Source organism: Rhipicephalus sanguineus, chromosome 9 (assembly GCF_013339695.2).
Source record: "Rhipicephalus sanguineus isolate Rsan-2018 chromosome 9, BIME_Rsan_1.4, whole genome shotgun sequence".
Classification (NCBI taxonomy): domain Eukaryota; kingdom Metazoa; phylum Arthropoda; class Arachnida; order Ixodida; family Ixodidae; genus Rhipicephalus; species Rhipicephalus sanguineus.
The window spans coordinates 73406275-73425804 of NC_051184.2; the positions used below are offsets into that span (position 1 = coordinate 73406275).

The 19530-nt window shown below is 45.2% G+C and overlaps 1 protein-coding gene across 2 annotated transcripts in view; it reads left to right on the forward strand.

Moving 5' to 3' along the window:
* The window catches only part of LOC119405324 (protein disabled), a 108454-nt gene extending 91973 nt beyond the window's left edge, over positions 1 to 16481 (forward strand). For both annotated transcript variants that reach the window (XM_037672154.2, XM_037672152.2), the window contains exons 10-11: positions 3281 to 4207; positions 5690 to 16481. In XM_037672154.2, the coding sequence (XP_037528082.1) occupies positions 3281 to 4207; positions 5690 to 5794 (1032 nt within the window). In that variant the 3' untranslated portion in view covers positions 5795 to 16481. The remainder of the gene's footprint in view (positions 1 to 3280; positions 4208 to 5689) is intronic.
* The last annotated feature ends 3049 nt before the right edge of the window (positions 16482 to 19530 follow it).

Genomic DNA, 19530 nt, shown 5'->3' on the forward strand with positions numbered 1-19530 from the left:
TACTGGGAGTAACATGCGGTCTAATATACGCTTATTCATTCATTTCGAATACTTAGAAATTTCAAATAATTTGTATTCGTGTCAAAGCGAATTTGGATACTGTAATATTCATTGGAATATTCTAAGGGCTGAAATATTCGCACATGCCTAGGACGCAGCCATTTTGTGAACGCTCCACCCAGCGGAAAATCTGATCTTGGCCCAAGTTTCGATTGTGTGGTTTAGCGTCTTCACACAGGGGGCAGGGGCGGATTATCCAGGGTTCAAAGGGTTCAAATGAACCGGGCCCTCCGGTTTTAGGGGGCCCCCCAAGGGCCAGAAAAAATGGCCGACTTCGTTGTTTTGTTCGAAAAAGTTTAACCCTCCTGCTGGATTCCCCTGATAGAAACAGATTGTCTATTTCAATAATCAATATACATGCTTCTAAGAGGTTCGTTGCATAACGCGCATAATCTTGAAGTCAGTTCACGGTTCTGCAGTCTGTGGTAAAAACCTTTTATTCGCCCAAGACCATGCATCGTGTAGAGGGAAGGAGCTGATCCAGCGGATGGACACATAGAGCAGCCTGACGAGGATTTTAGCAGCTACGGTCCAACATGCAATGCGAAGGCGCATAGAGAGTGGTTCCTGTTTGAAATATCGTTTAATGCGCTGAATGAAAATAACCGGTATGAAGCTGACGTATAGGTATGCTATAGTATGCTTTGATTATAGTGTAAACAACTTACCATGAAATATTTGTATGGTACGGAACTTCCTGATTATGCCAGGACTCCGAAGGAGTAATGGTTCGATTCTTCGCTTCTGGCATCGCCGTTCTGTCTTAATTCCTGCTTGGTGGTTATATAGGGAAACTTAAGAGACCATCACTTGGTGAAGGTTGTGCGCAGGAAATATCTACAACATATATCCACTATCTGGCCGCCAGCAGACCCTCACTACCCTCACCGCGATTGCTTGAGCGTTGTGGTGGGGGTCTTCTACTGACCATCACTTTTGAACTTCTTTTAACACTTTTGAACTTCTAATTCGTGAAAAGCTTGAAGGTTCTTGCCCTGATGTCCATGTGGCTCTTAGAATTTTTTTTTTGCTTAATGGTCACAAATTGCACTGGTGAACGATCATTCAGCAAACTGAAATTGATCAAAAACAGGCTTCGATCAACGATGACCGACAGCCGCCTCAGTGATTTGTCACTGCTGAGCGTAGAGACGGAGTATGAAGTTGGGCATGTTGGTAATGCATAACTGATCACGTAGCGCAAAATTTGACACAGGACAAGAGAGGGGGACGAAGACGAGACAAAGCGCTCGTCTTCGTCCCCCTCTCTTGTCCTGTGTCAAATTTTGTGCTACGTGATCAGTTATAGAGACGGAGGTTCTTAGGAGGGTAAATGTTGAAGAGCTGATCAACAAACTGTCTCAGCAAAAGACACGAAAACGCTTGTAGAAACGTACATACCTTCTTTCTCTACTTAAAAGAATAATGAAAACAGGGAACATGTTAATAGGTATACACGCCCCATTTCAAGGTTGCATTTCTGCGATAGAGTTCACCAATTTTGTACACTGTGTTTAAGAAGAAATATTTCGTAAAAATATCAAGATATTCCGCATTTAAACGCAGAAAAGATGTCTGCAATGAATGTGTTTCCTTCTCCTATAGCCCTATGAAAGTGAATATTGCCGGCAAAAATGTAACCCTATTACATGTTTAAAAGCGACCGATTTGTGCATAAATGAAAATATGTGTGGTCGTTTTTCGAGTCTTATTAAAAACGGTTTTGTGAAAGTTCTACACGGATCTCATTTTTTATAGGCGCCATCTTTTCCGAAAGATTTGGCCCACCCCCTTCCCATATTGAAGATATTTTAATTTTAAACCATCTGTATTACTTGTTGTGATCAGTAGGCATATAGAATATGCATAATAGCACTATATCGAAATGCTGCCTTAGAAGAGCTTAAATGTGTGTTGTTGTATGAAATCAAAAGTAGCTAGACGATTGGTAGCGTATTTACTGTAAGTACGTGCGAACAGTTTCTGAAAAAGGCCCACCTGTCAACTTCGGCAGTGCTCGCACGCAGGCAACCAAAGCGTGCACTACCGAATCAGTGAAGCAGAAGCAGATAGAGGAAGCTATTTTTCACAAAGGCGGTCCCTGATTTTCGAGGGAAGATGTCCTCTCTTGAAATAAGGGTAAACAACGCTATAGGTTAAGACGAATGGAAGAAACACACACGGCGCTTGGACTGCACTTTTAAATGTCGTATGCATTCCTTCTTTTCGTCTTAACTTCTCGCAGAGTTTAGTCTTCTTTCAGTATGATCCAAGGAACCAGACAAATCTTAATGCTGTCCATGTGTCTTCGTCTCCTGATATAGTTAATTATTACGATGACAATCTCTCCATGTGCTCCGCAAGAAAGAAAACGCCCAGGTGATATTACACACTCCGGAGAGGCTTAGAATAAATATGGCTTGTGTTCTTTGCAGCTAAATCTTAAAAGCGTCAAGTCTCAAGCATGACCAGATGACAAAGTGGGAAAGAAAGGGGGCGGGGCGAGGGGCCCCCCTTATTTTATTGAACCGGGCCCTCCGCACATTTAATCCGGCCCTGACAGGGGGTAATGGTGTACATTTCAACAAAGCCTTCTGGAATTATTTTTTCCACCTGGTGCTATTGGTGCCTCTCTTTTTTATCACAGAATAGTTATTGCGTGTCAAGTTTGTTATAGAAGTGGGGACGGCAAATGGTGCTATTTGTATGGAGAACTGTTCAAGTCTCTGGCAATTCATAGAATTGGAAGGGAGCAGCAGTGATGTGGGTAAATGGGCTTGGGACGGCGATGTCATTATTGCTGACTGACAGGCAACGTTGCTAACAGAGGCTACCACAATCGCGTTGTCCATTTCCTTGTCGTCTATATGTCATTTGCAATGTGAGAACAGTTTCCTTTTTGTTTTAGTCTTAGCGACTTTTCAAGTCGCCCGAGCTTGGTCTTGCTCAAATATTGAAAAACATATTTTTTTTGTCTGTGCCATTTAGTAACACATTCGGCACTGTTCTTGGTCTCGTCCAGCCAAACTTTCTATAAATGGTATGTACATCTCTGCAACGGTTCCTTCCTCTGGTGGTCATGTTCACATATGAAGTAGGCTTTAGTTCTCTCTATATCCACCGTGAAGGCTATTGATGCGAAGTGGTTTATAGAGCATGGTGAATCAAAAAGTGCAATCTGGTTGCGAACTGAATTTGAGTTGCAGTATATCCGTTGCAGACAGCGCAGCAGCAGCACCGTGCCGTGCCGCCGCCGCGGACCCTGCCATTTGGTGCCCCACCCACGGTCACGGCCTCCCTACCCCCGACTCCGCTACCCGACCTGTTCGCCGATCTGGACCCCTTATCAGAAGGCAGCGGGAAGAGTGGCAGGCATCGCCACGTTGCCTTTGGCGAGCTCAAGAGCCCTCTTGACCCGTTGGCCGAAGATGGCGGCAGCAGGCAGCACTCTGCGTTCAATGAACTTCAGAGCCCGTTCGACTCCTTGGCTGAAGGCATCAGCAGAAACCACTACGCCAGCATCGGAGAGCTTAAGAGTCCGTTGAACTCTTCAGCCGAAGGCATTGGCAGGAACCAGTACGCCAGCATCGGAGAGCTCAAGAGTCCATTGAACTCCTCGTCCGAGGGCGTCAGCAGGCACAACAGCACGACCGTCGATGGTCCCTTGGACCCCTTCGCCAACATTGTCGGCAAGCCTGCCAACCACGTCACCTTTGGAGAGACTAACAGCCCCTTCAACTCCCTGGCCGACGGCGTCGGCAAGCCCAAAACTAGCTCCGGCGAACTGAAGAGTCCCCTGAGCCCTCCGTCGTCTAAGGGCCTTGGCAGGAATTTCAGAAGCCCTCCCAGGAAGCCGCCCGCTCAGCTCACCAGCGTGGTCAGTGGCTGGCAGACATTCGAAGAGGAGGAAGAAGACGACGGTCCTCCTCCGCCAGCCTTCCCGCCCCCACCTCCGCCGCTGGCAGTTCCACCGCTGGACGAGGGCTTTTGCAGCGGCAGTAACGCGTCTTCCGTGTCACCGATCCGGCCGGCAAAGGCGGCCTCGTCCTCCACTTCGTCGGGCAGCAGCAACCTCTTCAGCCGCTGCGGGGCGCAGGACCCATTCGCCGACGAGTTCTTTGCGGCGCCTGCTTCTTCCAGCAACCAGGTGAGAGGAAATGGGCAAATATTGATTTGAAGGGACACTGAAGAGAAAGCACATTTTTCTCGCATTAGTATGTTAGTACTCTTTCACGATACCAAAAACACCATGCTTGCCGCGAGAAGACTTTTGGTAAGTGAGGAAATATGCAAAAAGCAAATACGGTGCCAACGCCACCTTGAAGTTCCTGCACCAATGGCCATCTTCTCATAGATTTTGACGGCGTCTACTAGGACCCATTCCTTATCGGTAAAAATGAAGTACATTGACCTCTGAAGGGGCCAGACACCTAACATATCAAGGTTCAGGATATTTTGTTGGGCCAGTGTCTCCAAAATATGAAAAATGCACTTTGAAATTTATGACGTCATGGGCGGAGATGTTGGCGCGAAATTTATAAATGAGACTGTGACCTTGATCAAAGAACTGCACTACAGTTACAGGCACAAAAGGAGTTGGGAAGGACACACGTTACGAAGTAGACGCGACTAACATATATGATTTTTTCCTAAATTGAGCCCTTTCGTGTCATAAGACAGGCACTATATAAGTTTCTGGAATATTATATTAACAGTGCCCATGTACTTAAGAGAGTCAGTTTACAAGACTCTCGTACGTTTGTTTCCTTGTAGAGTGTCATGAATTTCTAAATTTCATGCTTCAGTTTTTTAACAGCAGAGCTGTTTAATCTCTTCGTTGTGCAGGTTCGCGTGACCAGAAAACTATCATCATCATGAACGGCCTCTACATTATAGATGCACCTAGTGCGGGCAACACAATAACTTGGCCGGTGCACACTCGCTTCGTCCTCTTCATCTTAGGATTGACTATAAGTAAAGACAGTACATTTGAGACGTACATTTGAGAAATGGGGATAGTTAAAGTACATTTTTCTGTATCGCCTTGTAATTTGGCGGATAATAAGGCCTGTGGCCAGCACATCCATTGAGGTTGACATGATGGATGTGCAATGTAAGCGTTTCTTCAGTGCGTGTGCCTCCTGATGAAAACAAAAGAGAAACACAGAACAGATAAACGGAAGAGAAAGGAGAGAAACAGAAAAAGAGAGACAAAGAAATAGACACAGAGAGGACCATGCTAATTAGGTTGTACTAATTAACACATGCTAATTGACATCCTGTTAATTAATGCTTTCACAATTAAGACCGTGCTAATTAACGCCATGTTAATAATCTAGGTCGGCCACAAGCTCCGTTTTAGTCCAGCCTTGCACCACTAGTGCAAGCTCCCCACATTTTTTTTTAAAGCTTACCCGTGTCCAGGCCCATCCCCACTTGTGCTTGCGAACTCGCAGACAGCAATACTCTCTCTGTCCGCTTTCTCTTTGATCGTCTAGGCACCTTGCCTTCTACCCGTCATGGACCGTCCTCGTTTTCTTCGACGATAACTGCGGAGCACAGTATACTTCGTTAAAATGTGAATTTTGTTATATTGAAGCTTGGTGTCTAAAAGTTTGTCTACTTGCAGGACTGCTCTTCCAATGGAAGCCAATCCAGGCCAGCCCTTCTGCCCGGCCTCTCAAGCAGCTCGCCGTGGCCCGTATCGCCGCAGACGGCGTTCTTTGGTCGCTGACCGATGGGCACCAGCCGACGGCCCGGCCTGTAAATCGTGCGCAGGTGGCAACCTCGTCCAAACTGCTGCGCTCCGCAGCTTCAAGCGCCAAAACGATGCTTCCCCATTCGTCACCTTTCTACCGGAAAAAGAAAAAGCCTAATTTTCTCCGCTTTGTCGTCGGCCCAAAGAACTGTTTTTCCAGACTAGCATACAAAAAGGGGGGTGGCCACCCAGTTCGACCCTGCTCTCTGTATTTTGCAAACCCAGGCCGTGGTTGTGCTTGCACGGTGTGCAGGGAAAGAGAAAAAGGAACAGTAGTGTTGCCGAAGCCGGGTTAAGAAAAAAGGCCCGCTTGGCATTGTTGCCGAGTTCTCGAGGTGTTAACCACCCCGGACAGTTCCTGGTGCTTTCTTGCTCGGTGTTTCGCCCCGGAGTTTTGTTTTCCGCGCGAAAGCTTCATCGGCTCGCGGTGAAGTGAGGGGTAGCGACTGGGGCACCTCACCGGCGTCTCGTCGGGCTTGAGACGCTCGCGGAAGTTGCCACGTGCAGAATCAAATGCTCACAACACACTGCTCTGCGTTTTGCTGCCGCGTCTGCAGCGGAGGATTGGTGGACCTAGGCCAAATGTAAATCACTATTTTATACACTGTTCCCGCAAAACTTTGGCTGCACCGGCAGCGGCAGTGTGTTTTCGGGAGTACTCCACAACGGCTTTTGGCCATTTGTCAAAACGAGAGAGTTTATAAGTATGTTGAACTTGTGTTTCTGTTTTTGGGTCGTGAGCGTGTATTGTTTTTTTTTTAGTTGTATGTCGTTGCGGCGGGTTAACCTGCTGTGGAATGTTTGAACGACCGAGGCCAATGTCCTTAAAGCCTTCCAACTTGGCACATGCGTGCTAAAAATGTTTCGGAGTCACAAATTTCGCCCCGAATGGAGCTCAACTACGTTAACGGTGTCCGTGTTTCCGCGCAACTCCCTGCGAAAGCGTGTTGTGCGGTTACTGTTGTTCTGGCTCGGCCTGATCGTTGGTGCGTCACCGTTTGCTGTCTGGTTTAATGTAAAGCGCCAAGAATGGTTCTGAAACGTACTGCGGAGGAATCACCGTCGAGTTGGCCGGGTTTGTTGAGGTTTTGGTTTTGGCAGCATACTAATTGTTTCCTAGAAGCTCTCGCTGATAGCTTGAAGCGAATGCTACAGTGGGTTGAAGCTTTACTTTGTGCAATGGGCAGCATTTGCCCGCTGAATTCCAGTTGCAACGCTATTGCAGCACTTTTGTTACTTCTCGGCCTACAATGTAAGATTTGTCGGCTTGTTTTGTGTGTGTTTGTGTGCTTTTTTTTTTGTTGACATTTGCCTCTTTTGAGTGGCTTCGTAGTTTATCTATGTACGTGGTTCTGCAGCAGCTGCTTGGTTTTGCTTGTGAGATCTGAGAGGAATTGAGCACAAAGTGTTACCACATGTGTAATGGATATTTACCACGTGTAGGGGATATGCGTACCGTACCATACCATACCGGTACCGGGTGCGTTTGCATGTTGCAAGGCAAAGGTGGCATGTTTGAGCACAAGTCGGTGCTGGCAGCCTCGAAATGTCACGGTTGCGAAAGTTTATACATAATGATATTTACCCGACACTTTTACTGAATCTCAGTAGGTACTATGGAAATGGTGTGTGTGCGTGTGTTTAGGCAGTGAGTAGCATTGGTCAGGCACACCGAAAATAAAACTGGAGCAAGGGGGCATCTCGCAACGTTTTGGCTTCGTGCTAGACTCTTTTTTGCGAAGCCTTCGGTTGACGGTAATCTGTGCTTCTGTGCATGTTACTCCTAGCTCCCATGCCAGATCTGGGAGAAAGAATAATCTAAACACTGTGCATAACTGTGCATACAAATGAATGTCCTCATAAGTGATTGCGGTAACCTTTTTTCTTTGTTGACGCAGCACGTTTGCTGACAGTAGGCACCTAAATCTGGTAATAAACAGTAAACACCATTAAAGTGCCAATTCTTTGTGACATTTGTGTGTAGTAAGTTGATAGAGCAATCTATAATTTTCCGTTGCCCAGTATTCGGTGCAGTTTGAATTCATACATGTTTTTAGCCTCTAACTTGCATATTTTGGTGTAGGTTAGTTGGTGTGACATTACAGCACTTCATTTTTTTGCCTAGTATATCATTGCTATTCTGCTAAACGAGAAGTACGCTTTCTCAAAGCAAATCTTCACTTGTGTAAAACTTTTGAGTTCAACACATCTTCGTGCCATTAGGAGTAGCTGCATCACCAAAAATGCGGCGCTGCGTTTGCAACATTCGTCTCTGCAATGCAACAGTTGTCGCTTTTTATTAAACGGCACTGTGATGTAGAGTTGACAGCGAAACTTTAAGGGACCACACGAATGTGCGTGAAGTGTCTCCGTGTCTTTATCAGCACGACATTGCACACGTGCATTGTGATTGCAGGCTTGTTGATACCAAGCCTCCTTAAAGCTCCCATCTCTGCATCGTGGGTCGTGCGGGGCACATACATACAATTCGGCATGCACTTACACGTTCCTTAAACTTATGCCACCGACTGTACAAAATTGAATGCAGTTTGTAGCTGTGGTGCATGCTAACCAGGATAAACACAGAGTGAACCATGCTGTCCACGTCGTCGTTTTTGAAAGAGGGCGTGCCAACGTTTACAAGATCGTTTTATTTTCACGCCGCGAAACTTCAAGCTGGTGATCGACACAGCTTTATCACTAGCAGGAGGGTACTGAATTGGACTGATTGGCGCATAACGAAGTGGAACAAACAGTGTAACAGAGGGAAGTGATAAGGACAACAGACACTGTGCTGCTTCACATAGACAAATTTTTAAACATTTGTTTCGTTTGCCCCTAGATTAGGGATGCATCAACAGCCTTAGCTTTCTCTCAATAACTAGTCTAATCACACTGTGACAGTGGTCCTGGCACAGCTTTTGTAAAAATTTAACCAAACGGGGACGAGACTGCCACATTGTGCTAAATGTGCAAACACCAATGTTGCCAATGCCAAAGCACCACGGAGCCATCCAAGACTTGTCCATCGATAGCCTTTTGACCAGATACCCTTGGGGTAGACAGCCGTAGCTGTGCACAGCACTCACGAGTCTTTGACCTCTCCGTGAGCGTGCCCACCCGTAGGAACAGAGTTCTCTTGAACTTGTGAAAAGTTTACCGCGCCCAGCGTAGGATAGGAAAAGAAAAGATTGTCGAATCCGGTATCTCGGATTGCGGCTTTTGTAGCTAAAGGTCTTGGAGAAGCAACACAGGGACCAGGCAAAGTGTGGACGTGGTTTCAGTACGCCGATGCACCTCCGGTGTGCTCGATTTGAAGGTTTCGAGTGTGTACTGATATTGCAATTACAAAACTGGACCGGTTAACACGTTGGTTATCATCAGTGCCACATCCATCGCTCTATTGGAACTCACGAATATCTGAAATATATCCAGGGTATCACCATTATTTTAATGCAAACACTAGGCGTTGCATATGCGCTGTAGATGAATGCAGCTTTTCCAGCCAAAACGCTCGCCGATTTCTGCTCGGATTTCGCACAGAGTTTTCGTATGACAGTCAGTTCAGTTTGACGCCACATTTCCGAGCATTACGTGCCTGTTTTGCTCACAATAAAGCAGAAGCGGGCATAATTTGAAATGATTCGATTAAAAGAACCGCTGATTTTGTAGCAGTGGAATTGTGAGGCCATCTGTCGCAAGTGGAACGGTGCATTCCATCGTAGCAGTGACACACAGTGCAGCAACGTTTGCAGCAAAAGTGGCAGTTTAGTGCACCAAACTGCCATTTTTATTTCACTCTCATCACTGAAGTGCATCTACACTGCAGCTTTATGGCAAACAGTCAAGCAGTGAGTACAATTGTGGTGTGAAGCTGAACTCGCTGTGAAATTCTAAGTCTTTGCGAAACTCGAGTGATCCGGCGATCTAAGTGACAGTCGCGTCGTACCTGGCACATTTTCTTATGCAACGCTCGGGACGTCATCAGGAATACTCGACTCGTACTATTTTTGTGTCCGTTAGGGGAGTAAAAATTTGTACAAAGTACTCGAAGGTTGTCTTGCAGGTTTCATTTGCCACCCAAGGTGGCGTTCTTTTAGCGGTGGAAGTAAATAGAATTAAAAAAGTGATTGTTGTTGCCATCTTGGTGGGCTAGCCGGTAACATAGCACTAGGCACTTCTTTGCCAGTCCTTGTGTGATGCGCCTCTGTAGCCACGCTTTGTTAGTTAGGTTAGGTTAGGTAAGCTTGCAGCCTCCCATATGCATAGTCTTGTTTGGAGACCCACATTGAGATGTTACCTCGGTTACGCGCCAGCGCCGTAGAGTCCAAAGTGACACACGTCCTGTAATGAAGAAAAATGTGATACGGTGTATTGTTTTGCATGCAGAAAGGAAATGTGCATGCAGAATGATGCGTCAGCGTCTCTAACGCTGTGCATTGATGCTGTGCACTGACGCTACGGTACTGACGTGTCAGTGTCACAGATGTAGCGTCCAAAGTGACATACGTCCTCTGACCAAAGGAAGTCCGCTGTGACACAGCGTACTCTTCTGTGGGGTTGTTGTGCTGAAAATGGCAGCCTAGCGTGACGGCCCACTTTATTGTGACGGTTGTCAGGCGCCTAACTTTTTTGGCGTGCTCGTTACAAACTTGAGTCAGTGCAATACTTGCGTTAAGGCAACTTGTTGGGGCATGCTTGTAGAGTGTGGTGATATTTGTTTCGGGTGGATGGAAAATCTGCACATTGTAACAAGCCTGAAAGTAAGTGGCAGTGAGCGTTTTGTTTCAAAATGTCTGCATAACCTGTCTAAAATAGACCCAATGTATTGTGAAATTTTTTTCAAAAGTTGCGATTCGTTCATGCTGTAACGACCTACAATCTCTGTGATAGTAGTGGCAGGCAGATGCCGCAGCCAATGACAAGAGGGCAAGAATGGCGAGATTCAAATAGAACTTGTATAACATTGTCGTTTTGTCATGATAAAATATGTACCTCTGAAAATGAGAAAAAAAAATTGCTTTCCCAGTTATGCCCTTCCAAAGTGAACACGCATCATGTCGGAGTGTGACTTGTATTGGCTATTACGTACATAATAGAAAAGCCTATCGCCAAAGCTTTAACGAGATTAGGCCTAGAGGGGTCAGTTATCATTCTGCCTTACATATTGCAAGGTCTGAGATGTCTCGTAGGCTATTGGAAGCATACATCATTCCAGAACAAACATTTCTCAATCGGAAGTTAATGTTGGGGCTGATGATGAGCTGTTAATGAAGTTCTGATTCTCTTCTTAAAGTTTGTAGGGAAGCAAGGGTTTGCTTCAACCAACAAAGAACGATAATTGTTTATAAATGTGTTATCAATACTTTTGTGCATGACACTAGTTTAAAATTACGTGCTAGTATCAGCATTGGTCATCCGCATGGGCAATCCCTTATCTTGCTGAGACATACGCCTGGTTATATTTTCAGATTGGCTGACGCAACCGTATAACTTCATCGTGCTGCATAAACTTGTGAACTTTATAATATGCGTGTTCTGACTTGTGGCCATATCAAGTTGGTTAACCTTTGTTCGCTGCTTTCATTGTAGAAAAAAAGAACGTTGGACTCTCATGCCTCTGCAGTGAGTGTGTGCCCTGAAAAAGTTGTGGTGAGATGTTATCTATTAGTTCTGTAGATAAGCGATGACTGTTTCAGAGTGTGTTTCGGCTCGTCGTCGTAGGGCTGTGCCCATGACGTCGGCCAGTTGTGTCTGTGTCAGATGCTTGGAGAGATAGGGGTTCTCTCCGTGGTGTATAGTCTCGGATATTGGGTGTCTTCATCAGGGCTGGTCCTTTTTTCCGATTTTGTTGCGCAGACACCGGACGTCTTGTTCTTTCAACACTTGTGAAGGCGCTTGACTGTTAGAAAGGGATGGGTGGGTACGTTGTATTGTTTAGTGTCGGGGCCGTCTCTAACACGAGCCGTGCTCCAATTGCAAGCGCGAGCTGGAGAGGTGTACTCAGTGTGGGTCTTCAAAAATATCGACAAGCCATGTGTACAATACTCATGGATTGAAATGTGAACGTTTAGGGCTAAGTAATGTGCATACTTTCGTTTACAGCATGTAGAGTTCGTGTCGTGTTGGCTTAATTTTGACTGTAACACTTACACCAGAGCCAAGGTTGCCCTTAGCAGCCAGATTTGCAGTGACATGATGTGGTTATTTATCGTGAGCAGTTGTTCATGAGCACTGTGCTCATAGAATGCGAGAAGATATGATGTCACATTCAATCCATGCGTACTGTGCTTCCTTTTGTGACCACAAGTAGGACGACGAAGTTTTTCCGCCTCGTTTTTTCTCTGTGGCCTGACCCACGGGACTTTGGTACGCTTCTTGTATTCGGCATCTTTTGAGAGGAGTGTCCCAAATGTCGTGGTTGAGTCAGCAGGCCGTAGTGGGTCACATATTAGCCCGCACTTCACCCGAAGCCAAATGCGATGTTACCGCCCCCACCCCCCACTTCTTGGGAAAATATTGCGCCAAACCTCTAGGTGTAAGCCTTTTGAAACGTACCGTATTTGCACGGTTCTGGCATGCACTCGATTGTAACGCATAGGTTGTAACGCATAGGTTGTAATGCAGGCATAGGACCCGGTTAAGGTGCTCGACTGCTGACCTGCAAGCCGAGGGATCGAATCCCGGCCGCGGCAGCTGCATTTTCGATGGGGGCGAAAATGCTAGAGGCCCGTGTACTTAGATTTAGGTGCACGTTAAAGAACCCCAGGTGGTCAAAATTTCAGGAGCCCTCCACTACGGTGTCTCTCATAAAGATATCGTGGTTTTGAGACGTTAAACCCCAATGGTTATTAACGCAGGCATAGGTTGTAACACATAAGTACAATGGGTGCACTGGTGGAATCACACTTGTCTAAAGCGGCCAGTCGCCCCGCCACGGTGGTCTAGTGGTTATGGCGCTCGACTGGTGACCCGAAGGTCGCGGGATCGAATCCCGGCCGCGGCGGCTGCATTTTCGATGGAGGCGAAAATGTGTGAGGCTCGTGTACTTAGATTTAGGTGCACGTTAAAGAACCCCAGGTGGTCGAAATTTCCGGAGCCCTCCACTACGGCGTCTCTCATAATCAAATCGTGGTTTTGGGACGTTAAACCCCAGATATCATCATCATCATCAAAGCGGCCAGTCGGCTGCTTCAGCCACAGTGTTTTGCAAAAGTATGCAGAGACCAATGCCGTAACGATACCAAACATACTCGTACCGCATGCTGTGGCCTTACGTTATAATTCAAGCATGAATGGAAGCTTGTAGATATAGCGCAAAGTAGCAGCTGCGGACGGTGCCAGCATCCACAGCCACACACTCGGACCGGTCTAGACAAGTGTGATTCTGACTGTAACGCATCGATTGTACATTGGGAGAGCTGAAAAAAAAAAAAAGACTCGATGCCAATTTGCTTTAAAGCCAGACTAACACACACAAATTTTGAGAGCTACATTTAGCGAAAAAAAGTGCGCATTAGAATCGTGGAGACGCGGTATTACTCACTCATGCCAAACTGCATCGTGGATTTTTGTCTCTGAGACATCCAGCTCATGTGTAGTAACAGCGCAAAAAAGCGGATGAGGCAAATAAGTTTACAGGACGAGCACTTGACCTCCTGCACTCATCCAACAGTGCTTGCCCTCTAGGTTTCGTTTCATTTGCCTTGTCTGTTCTTGCGCTGTTATGAACATATGCCGACTAGCGTGTGTCTGAATGCTTCTACAGTACATTAGAGCGGTGCAGTGCCCTGTAGGTTTGTTCTTGCGTCGTTTATAAAAGGTTACAACACCGTATCGATCGTGTAAGCAAGTCTGCACTTGACTGCCAATCCCTGGTGCGCGCCAAGTCATGACTTGACAACGACTTTTACAACATACGTGTTACGACACAGCGTAGCAGAGATTGTAAAATGGACACATTGTGGAAAAAGGTTTCGCGCGCACATCTCGCCACACATGTGCCTGCAAGGCAGCCATGTTAACACCTCAGAAGCTAATTTTTTTTCGAAAGAACTGCTATGATGTGTTGTGCTTTAATGGCTTAGTTGGATCACTGAAATATGCCTAAAAATGGTATTACAGAAGTAAAAAATCCTGTCTTTATTTCTCCGAGGTTCATTCAGAAAGTTTTAAGTTAATCTGTATGCGATGAACCACCATGACCGACAATGCCAGCCAATGCAACATCCAGTGACTACATGCACGTGTAATGACTATGGCTATGACAGTGACTGGCTGGTGATTATGCTCTAACCGATGTTGCTATGGCTTGGAACAGCTCCACTGACTCCTTTGCATTGTGTGCTGGAAGATTGTTTTCTCAAAATACAAACCGCACACTTAATCTCTATGGGAGATATGTATGCTGTTTGCGTCAAAAGTTTGTGGAGTGATGGCTGTTAGATAAGTCCATACAGAATTTGCAAAATTGGTCATACACATCAGTACACTGTACAAAGTGCTGGAGTGAACATTACGGGGTCAAAAAAAAATTTTGTCAGTCAAAGGGTTAGCCTTGCCTTTAATATCTTAGTGACTTCCTTCATTGTCTTCCCTGTTTAAAAATGGATTGTGCAAAGATATGGATGAGCTAATATGTGACGAGAGTGAAAAGATTTGGGTGGGAGTGGGGGGGTGGAGGCTTAATGTGACGTTTGTGCGCGTTTGGCTTCGGGCGGTACCGATTTTTTTGCTGCAACATAGCCGTGTAATCGTGCATGTTAATTTGTTGAACCCCGTTTTGGAAAGTGCCTTTGAGCACAGTAGCAGATATAGCTCCGTTTACTTGAAACCACTAACATGAAATGCACACAAGACGGTACCTGATGACCCAGCTCACAAAGCATACTCAAAAGATGGTGACAGTAGCTTACAAAAAAAAATTCCTTGTGGCCAACATGCACGTGTGATTTATGGCACAAGGAAATCGCTTTGACAGAATCTAGAGTACCGTGAACATCTATGTGCCGCTGTCGACAAAGAAATCGTACAACTTAGCGCTGAGTGAAACACATTATACCTTGTTCCTGCTTTCGTGTGGAGTTGGCATGATTCAAGCTTGTATGCTTAGTTTGGGCCTACTTAACAATTGGCGATTAGATATGCAACGGTGCGAAATACTGTACTGTTCTCTTTCAAATACTCTGCGACAGTACCTGTGGTAGAACCTCAGCAAACCATTTCAGAATGATACGTTCCTTTTTTTCATTTATAACATCGCTAAAGCCCAACACTTTCAGTAGTATTTCAGTAGTACTACAGTAGTATTTCAGTGGCGCAGCATGCTTTCAAGATGCTAAAATGTGCGTGTCCAATCCTGTGAAAAATGTATTGCAGAAGACTTACTGTGCTCGCACCTGAAAGACATCTCGCTGACACATTTGCTGTGTGGTCGGGAGTAAAGGTTCCTCACGACTACTTGGGTCGGAGGTCTTAAACGTGCCACTTGTACGCTTCTCGTGTGCAGCTGATAGATGTGCATAATTATTCCATCACCGCTGCTGCGAAGTTGCCAAAGCTTTATGCAGTTTCTTCCTAAGTGCACTGTTGCGCGATTCTAGACAAGCTGGTTGCTGTGTAGATGATCTGAAGCATGAGCCAAGTTTGAGACCTCTGGCCCGAATTGATTGTTTATCTCCTAAAACAACACTTGTACACCCGTGAGTGAAAGTATATGGCGCACTTCAGTATGTATATGGTGCACATCCGGTATTTATATGGTTAGTATATGATACACTTCGGGTATGCACACGATTAGTATGTGGTACAAATCTGGTACGTATACGGTACACTTCTGGAATGTACACGGTTAGTGTACGGTACAGTTCCGGTACATATACGGTTAGTATGCAATACACTTTTGGTATATATACGGTTAGCATATGGTACACTTCGCATGCATAAGCTGCTATTGAAAGCAACGCTTTGCCCAAGACGCATCCATTGCTTGATCAAGAGCTTGTCTACTTTCACGCTTCGATATTTACTCATTGGCATGCACCGCTTGAGGCACGCCATTATAGCAATGATACTGCTATCAAGATAGAAGTGAGACAACTTCAGTGTGGATGAGCACTTTCGATGCAACAAAGTGGCAATGTGCTGTGCTGCATGAGAAAATTTACATGCTAGCCAATAACAAGATAATGTATTCACAGCCCAGCACTGTTGTTGACGGCAGGTGGTGTGCCGCTGGGTTGCGCAGACAGACAGTTTGACACACTCACATGGTCCGTGTACTTTCGCTCACGGGTGTACACCAGTCTCCACCCAAAAACATCTGTTTTACTCAAGCTGGCAACCCGACCAGAGACTGTACTGGTACGAGTGGATTCAAGTCTTGGGCCAAATTAAACAATTCTGTAGACTGGGGCTTGGCAATGCTACACTGCACTGGTAGTGGCCACTTTGTGAAGTAATTGGGTGATTTAGTTATGTGTCTCCACGTGAAAGTTTTGTTGGCTGTCGTGCCAGGCAACAGCGTGCCGTCTTGTTGGCGTTTCTTGTGGTGGCAAACACTGCTCTTCTGCCTACGTGATCCTACAAAGCCGACGTGCCCACTTATGTGACTGAGAAAGCCCTCTTCCGTTTTGTGTGGGCAGATACTGTAGGTTGAAAATAAAAGTGCAAATCAAATGAACGTGTGCTGTGTGCAGTCAGTGCGTTGCTTCAAATGTCCTACTTGCGCTGGATGTAATACGAAAATACAAAAAAGTACCTTGAAGTCGGGAGATTTTTGCGGAAAATCTAAAAGTGAAACGGTTGACGTTGAATTTTTTCATCCATTAATGAACCTATGGTGGTGAAATTAGTTTTCAGGGTATAATTTATCAGTGAAACCTCACTTATTGTTTCATTTCATTGTCCCTTCAACATGCCGAAGCCATGATATGATTACGAGGCACACTTAACTTGGAGAACGGACCACATGGGGGTTCTTTAACGTACACCTAACATATCAAAGTACATAAGTGTTTCTTGCATTTTGCCCTCACTGAAATGCGGTTGTCATGGCAGGAAATCGAACCAACATCCTTGAACTTAGCATTGCAACACCTTAGCTGCTAAGCAGCAACAGCGGGTTGTGATAAGAATCAAGAAGGCTAGGAGGTATCGCTGTGAATGTCTGCTGTGGAGAGTGCCCGAAATTGACGATTCCTATTTTAGCACTTTAAAAAGAAAGAGCGCAAAGGTGCTTGCAGTGGAAGTGCACCGACTTCCAAAAGGGATGAAGCATTCTGGTGTGCAGACACGGCAGCAGAGTTTCTTTGGTGCGATATATTTTATTCTTGTGAAGTAAGGTTACATGTATTACAATGGGTAGGCAGCACGTGACTAAAGAAAGGCTGCAATAACAACAGTTCTGAGATCACTGCACGAACACAAGAATCACAGCATTGTTAACGCAACAACAACGACAACGTAAGCCCCATCGACGTCTCTAAAGCCGAGCAGACTTTTCACTGGCACGTTTGTGCCGCATCACAGCACGCAGGTTCAAATCCTTGTTCGCGTCAACGGCAGTACTGTTTGTCGATCACTTTCGGAGCTATGGTCACATTTCTGAGACTGTTGCTCAACACTTGACACGGCAGTATCTACAGCCAAGTTGGTTCTCGGCACAATCCGACGAACGCTGTTACTCGTTAGTGCCGATTTGTCCGGCACCAAGTCATGCGTGTCGTATCCGCAAATATGATCGACCAACCACACTGCCCCTGCTTTCGTCAACAGTAACAAACAATCGTTTCCAAGAACAAGCTTCTCCACAGTCAAAACAATTCTCAGAGGCTCCCGTAATCCACCTTTGGTTGCTAGAGCTAAACGCACTCTTTCATAGAGATATAGAACACGTAACACTGAATGTGGTTTGAGACTACGAACTACATGCTGCAATATCACAACGGTTTATACATGGTGTGCTGGACTTCCTACTCTATGGTTAATTGAACGTTGTTTTAAAAGTTGGGTAAGTCATTTGATCAATTGCCCGGTCAAAAAACATGCTCGCAGCATATACATCTAAGCAATCAATACGAGTCAGAGGAGAGTTTCTGGTATGTGTGAATGAAATGAATTGCAGTTGACTGAAGGAAACAAAACTTTTCTGGGATGTGCCCATAAAATCTCTGGGATGCGCCCATTCTGTGACTGATACAAATACTACATAGTTTAAAAAGAATGCTTAAAGGAAACACGACGTTTAGAGTAGCAGGTTATGCGAAAACTATGTAGACTTCTTTGGCCATAAAAGGTTAAATTGTCAATCGACGCTGGACACCTTTAACTTTGCAGCAATAACGTAAGTTTGTGGAATTAGTGGGATGCTGCGCATTGTGCTGTGTTTTTGTGTGTCTGTGCTCTATTTGTTCAGGAAGTTTATCTACCAGAGTTTCAACAAGCGGTACATTTTGTCGCTTTTGTGACATATAATTACATCGCAATACATCATATCACAAATAACGACATCACAATTTGTTCATGTATTTGAAGGACATAAGGCCAGTTGCTTTGTGTCTCCACTCATAAGAAGACTTGCCTAACTACAGGAAACACGATCTGCAAGCACAGACATATATACGTATATAAATAGTAGAGATCTTTTTTTTTAGTTTGCTCTAATGATGATCCAACGTGCGATCTCTAGTAGTGACACAAGACAACACAAATTGCTACGACACAACGAATACAGCGTAGTTTCCAAAAGCTGTCGTACGCTTCTAAAAGCAATGACAAATATTATTAATGACAACACCATGCCATCTAGTGGAACAACTTCTAATAGGCCGGAAAAAGTTTGTAAAGCTGGCTAATAATTTCTGTCTCTACAGAAGTCAAGTGCCACTATCACAGACAAGAAGAAAGGAGCATAAGTCTGCTAGTTGTTACAAGGTTTTGAGGAAACCTGAGGCCAATTGTGACCGATTTTAGGCTCTGTAAATGCCTGGCTTCAGGTGTTGATGATACAGCAGAGCCTATTATTTATTTATTTATTTATTTATTTATTTATTTATTGGTTTATGCAGGTGTTCATTGCAGCTGGTCCCAATGAAGACTTTTCTCGCGTAAGGAAATTAAAACCGACAACATTGACAAGTATTTCACCGGCAAGTGTTTCTAGTCATAAAGGCAAAATTACAAATAGTATGCTGACGAAATGAGCATGTAAAAGGTGCAAATTAACGTGACAATCGAACCCAACAAGGAACAAACTGACCAAACCAATGGCGGTCGTATTTCATTGTTTTCTTCACTCGTCCGTGTCTTAGTTGCGATGTTTTTTCGTAAAGATATATGTTGATTAACAATAAGTGACCGAACGAGGCATTAGCCAAGAGTCAAGGCTTAGAAAAGGAGACTTATCTTTGTCAGGGCAAGTCTAAAGCAGTACCATTCCAGAGTAGTCACTTTCAGATACCGTATTTACATGATTGTAAGTCGACTCGAATGTAGGTCGACTCGCCTAAGATCGCACGGTAAAGGATGCAAAGTGCGAGCGCATTTCATAAAGGAAACTTATTTACGATGTCGCTGAAAAAAAACCCTCCCATTCCGGTGTGCGAAGGTGGCTTGACGGCAGCGCTTCAAAGCTATGCAGAAAAGCTAGCTTCGCGGCAATATGCGGAGATCATTTTTAGAATACTTTCCGCGAATGGTTGCCGAGTGTGTGG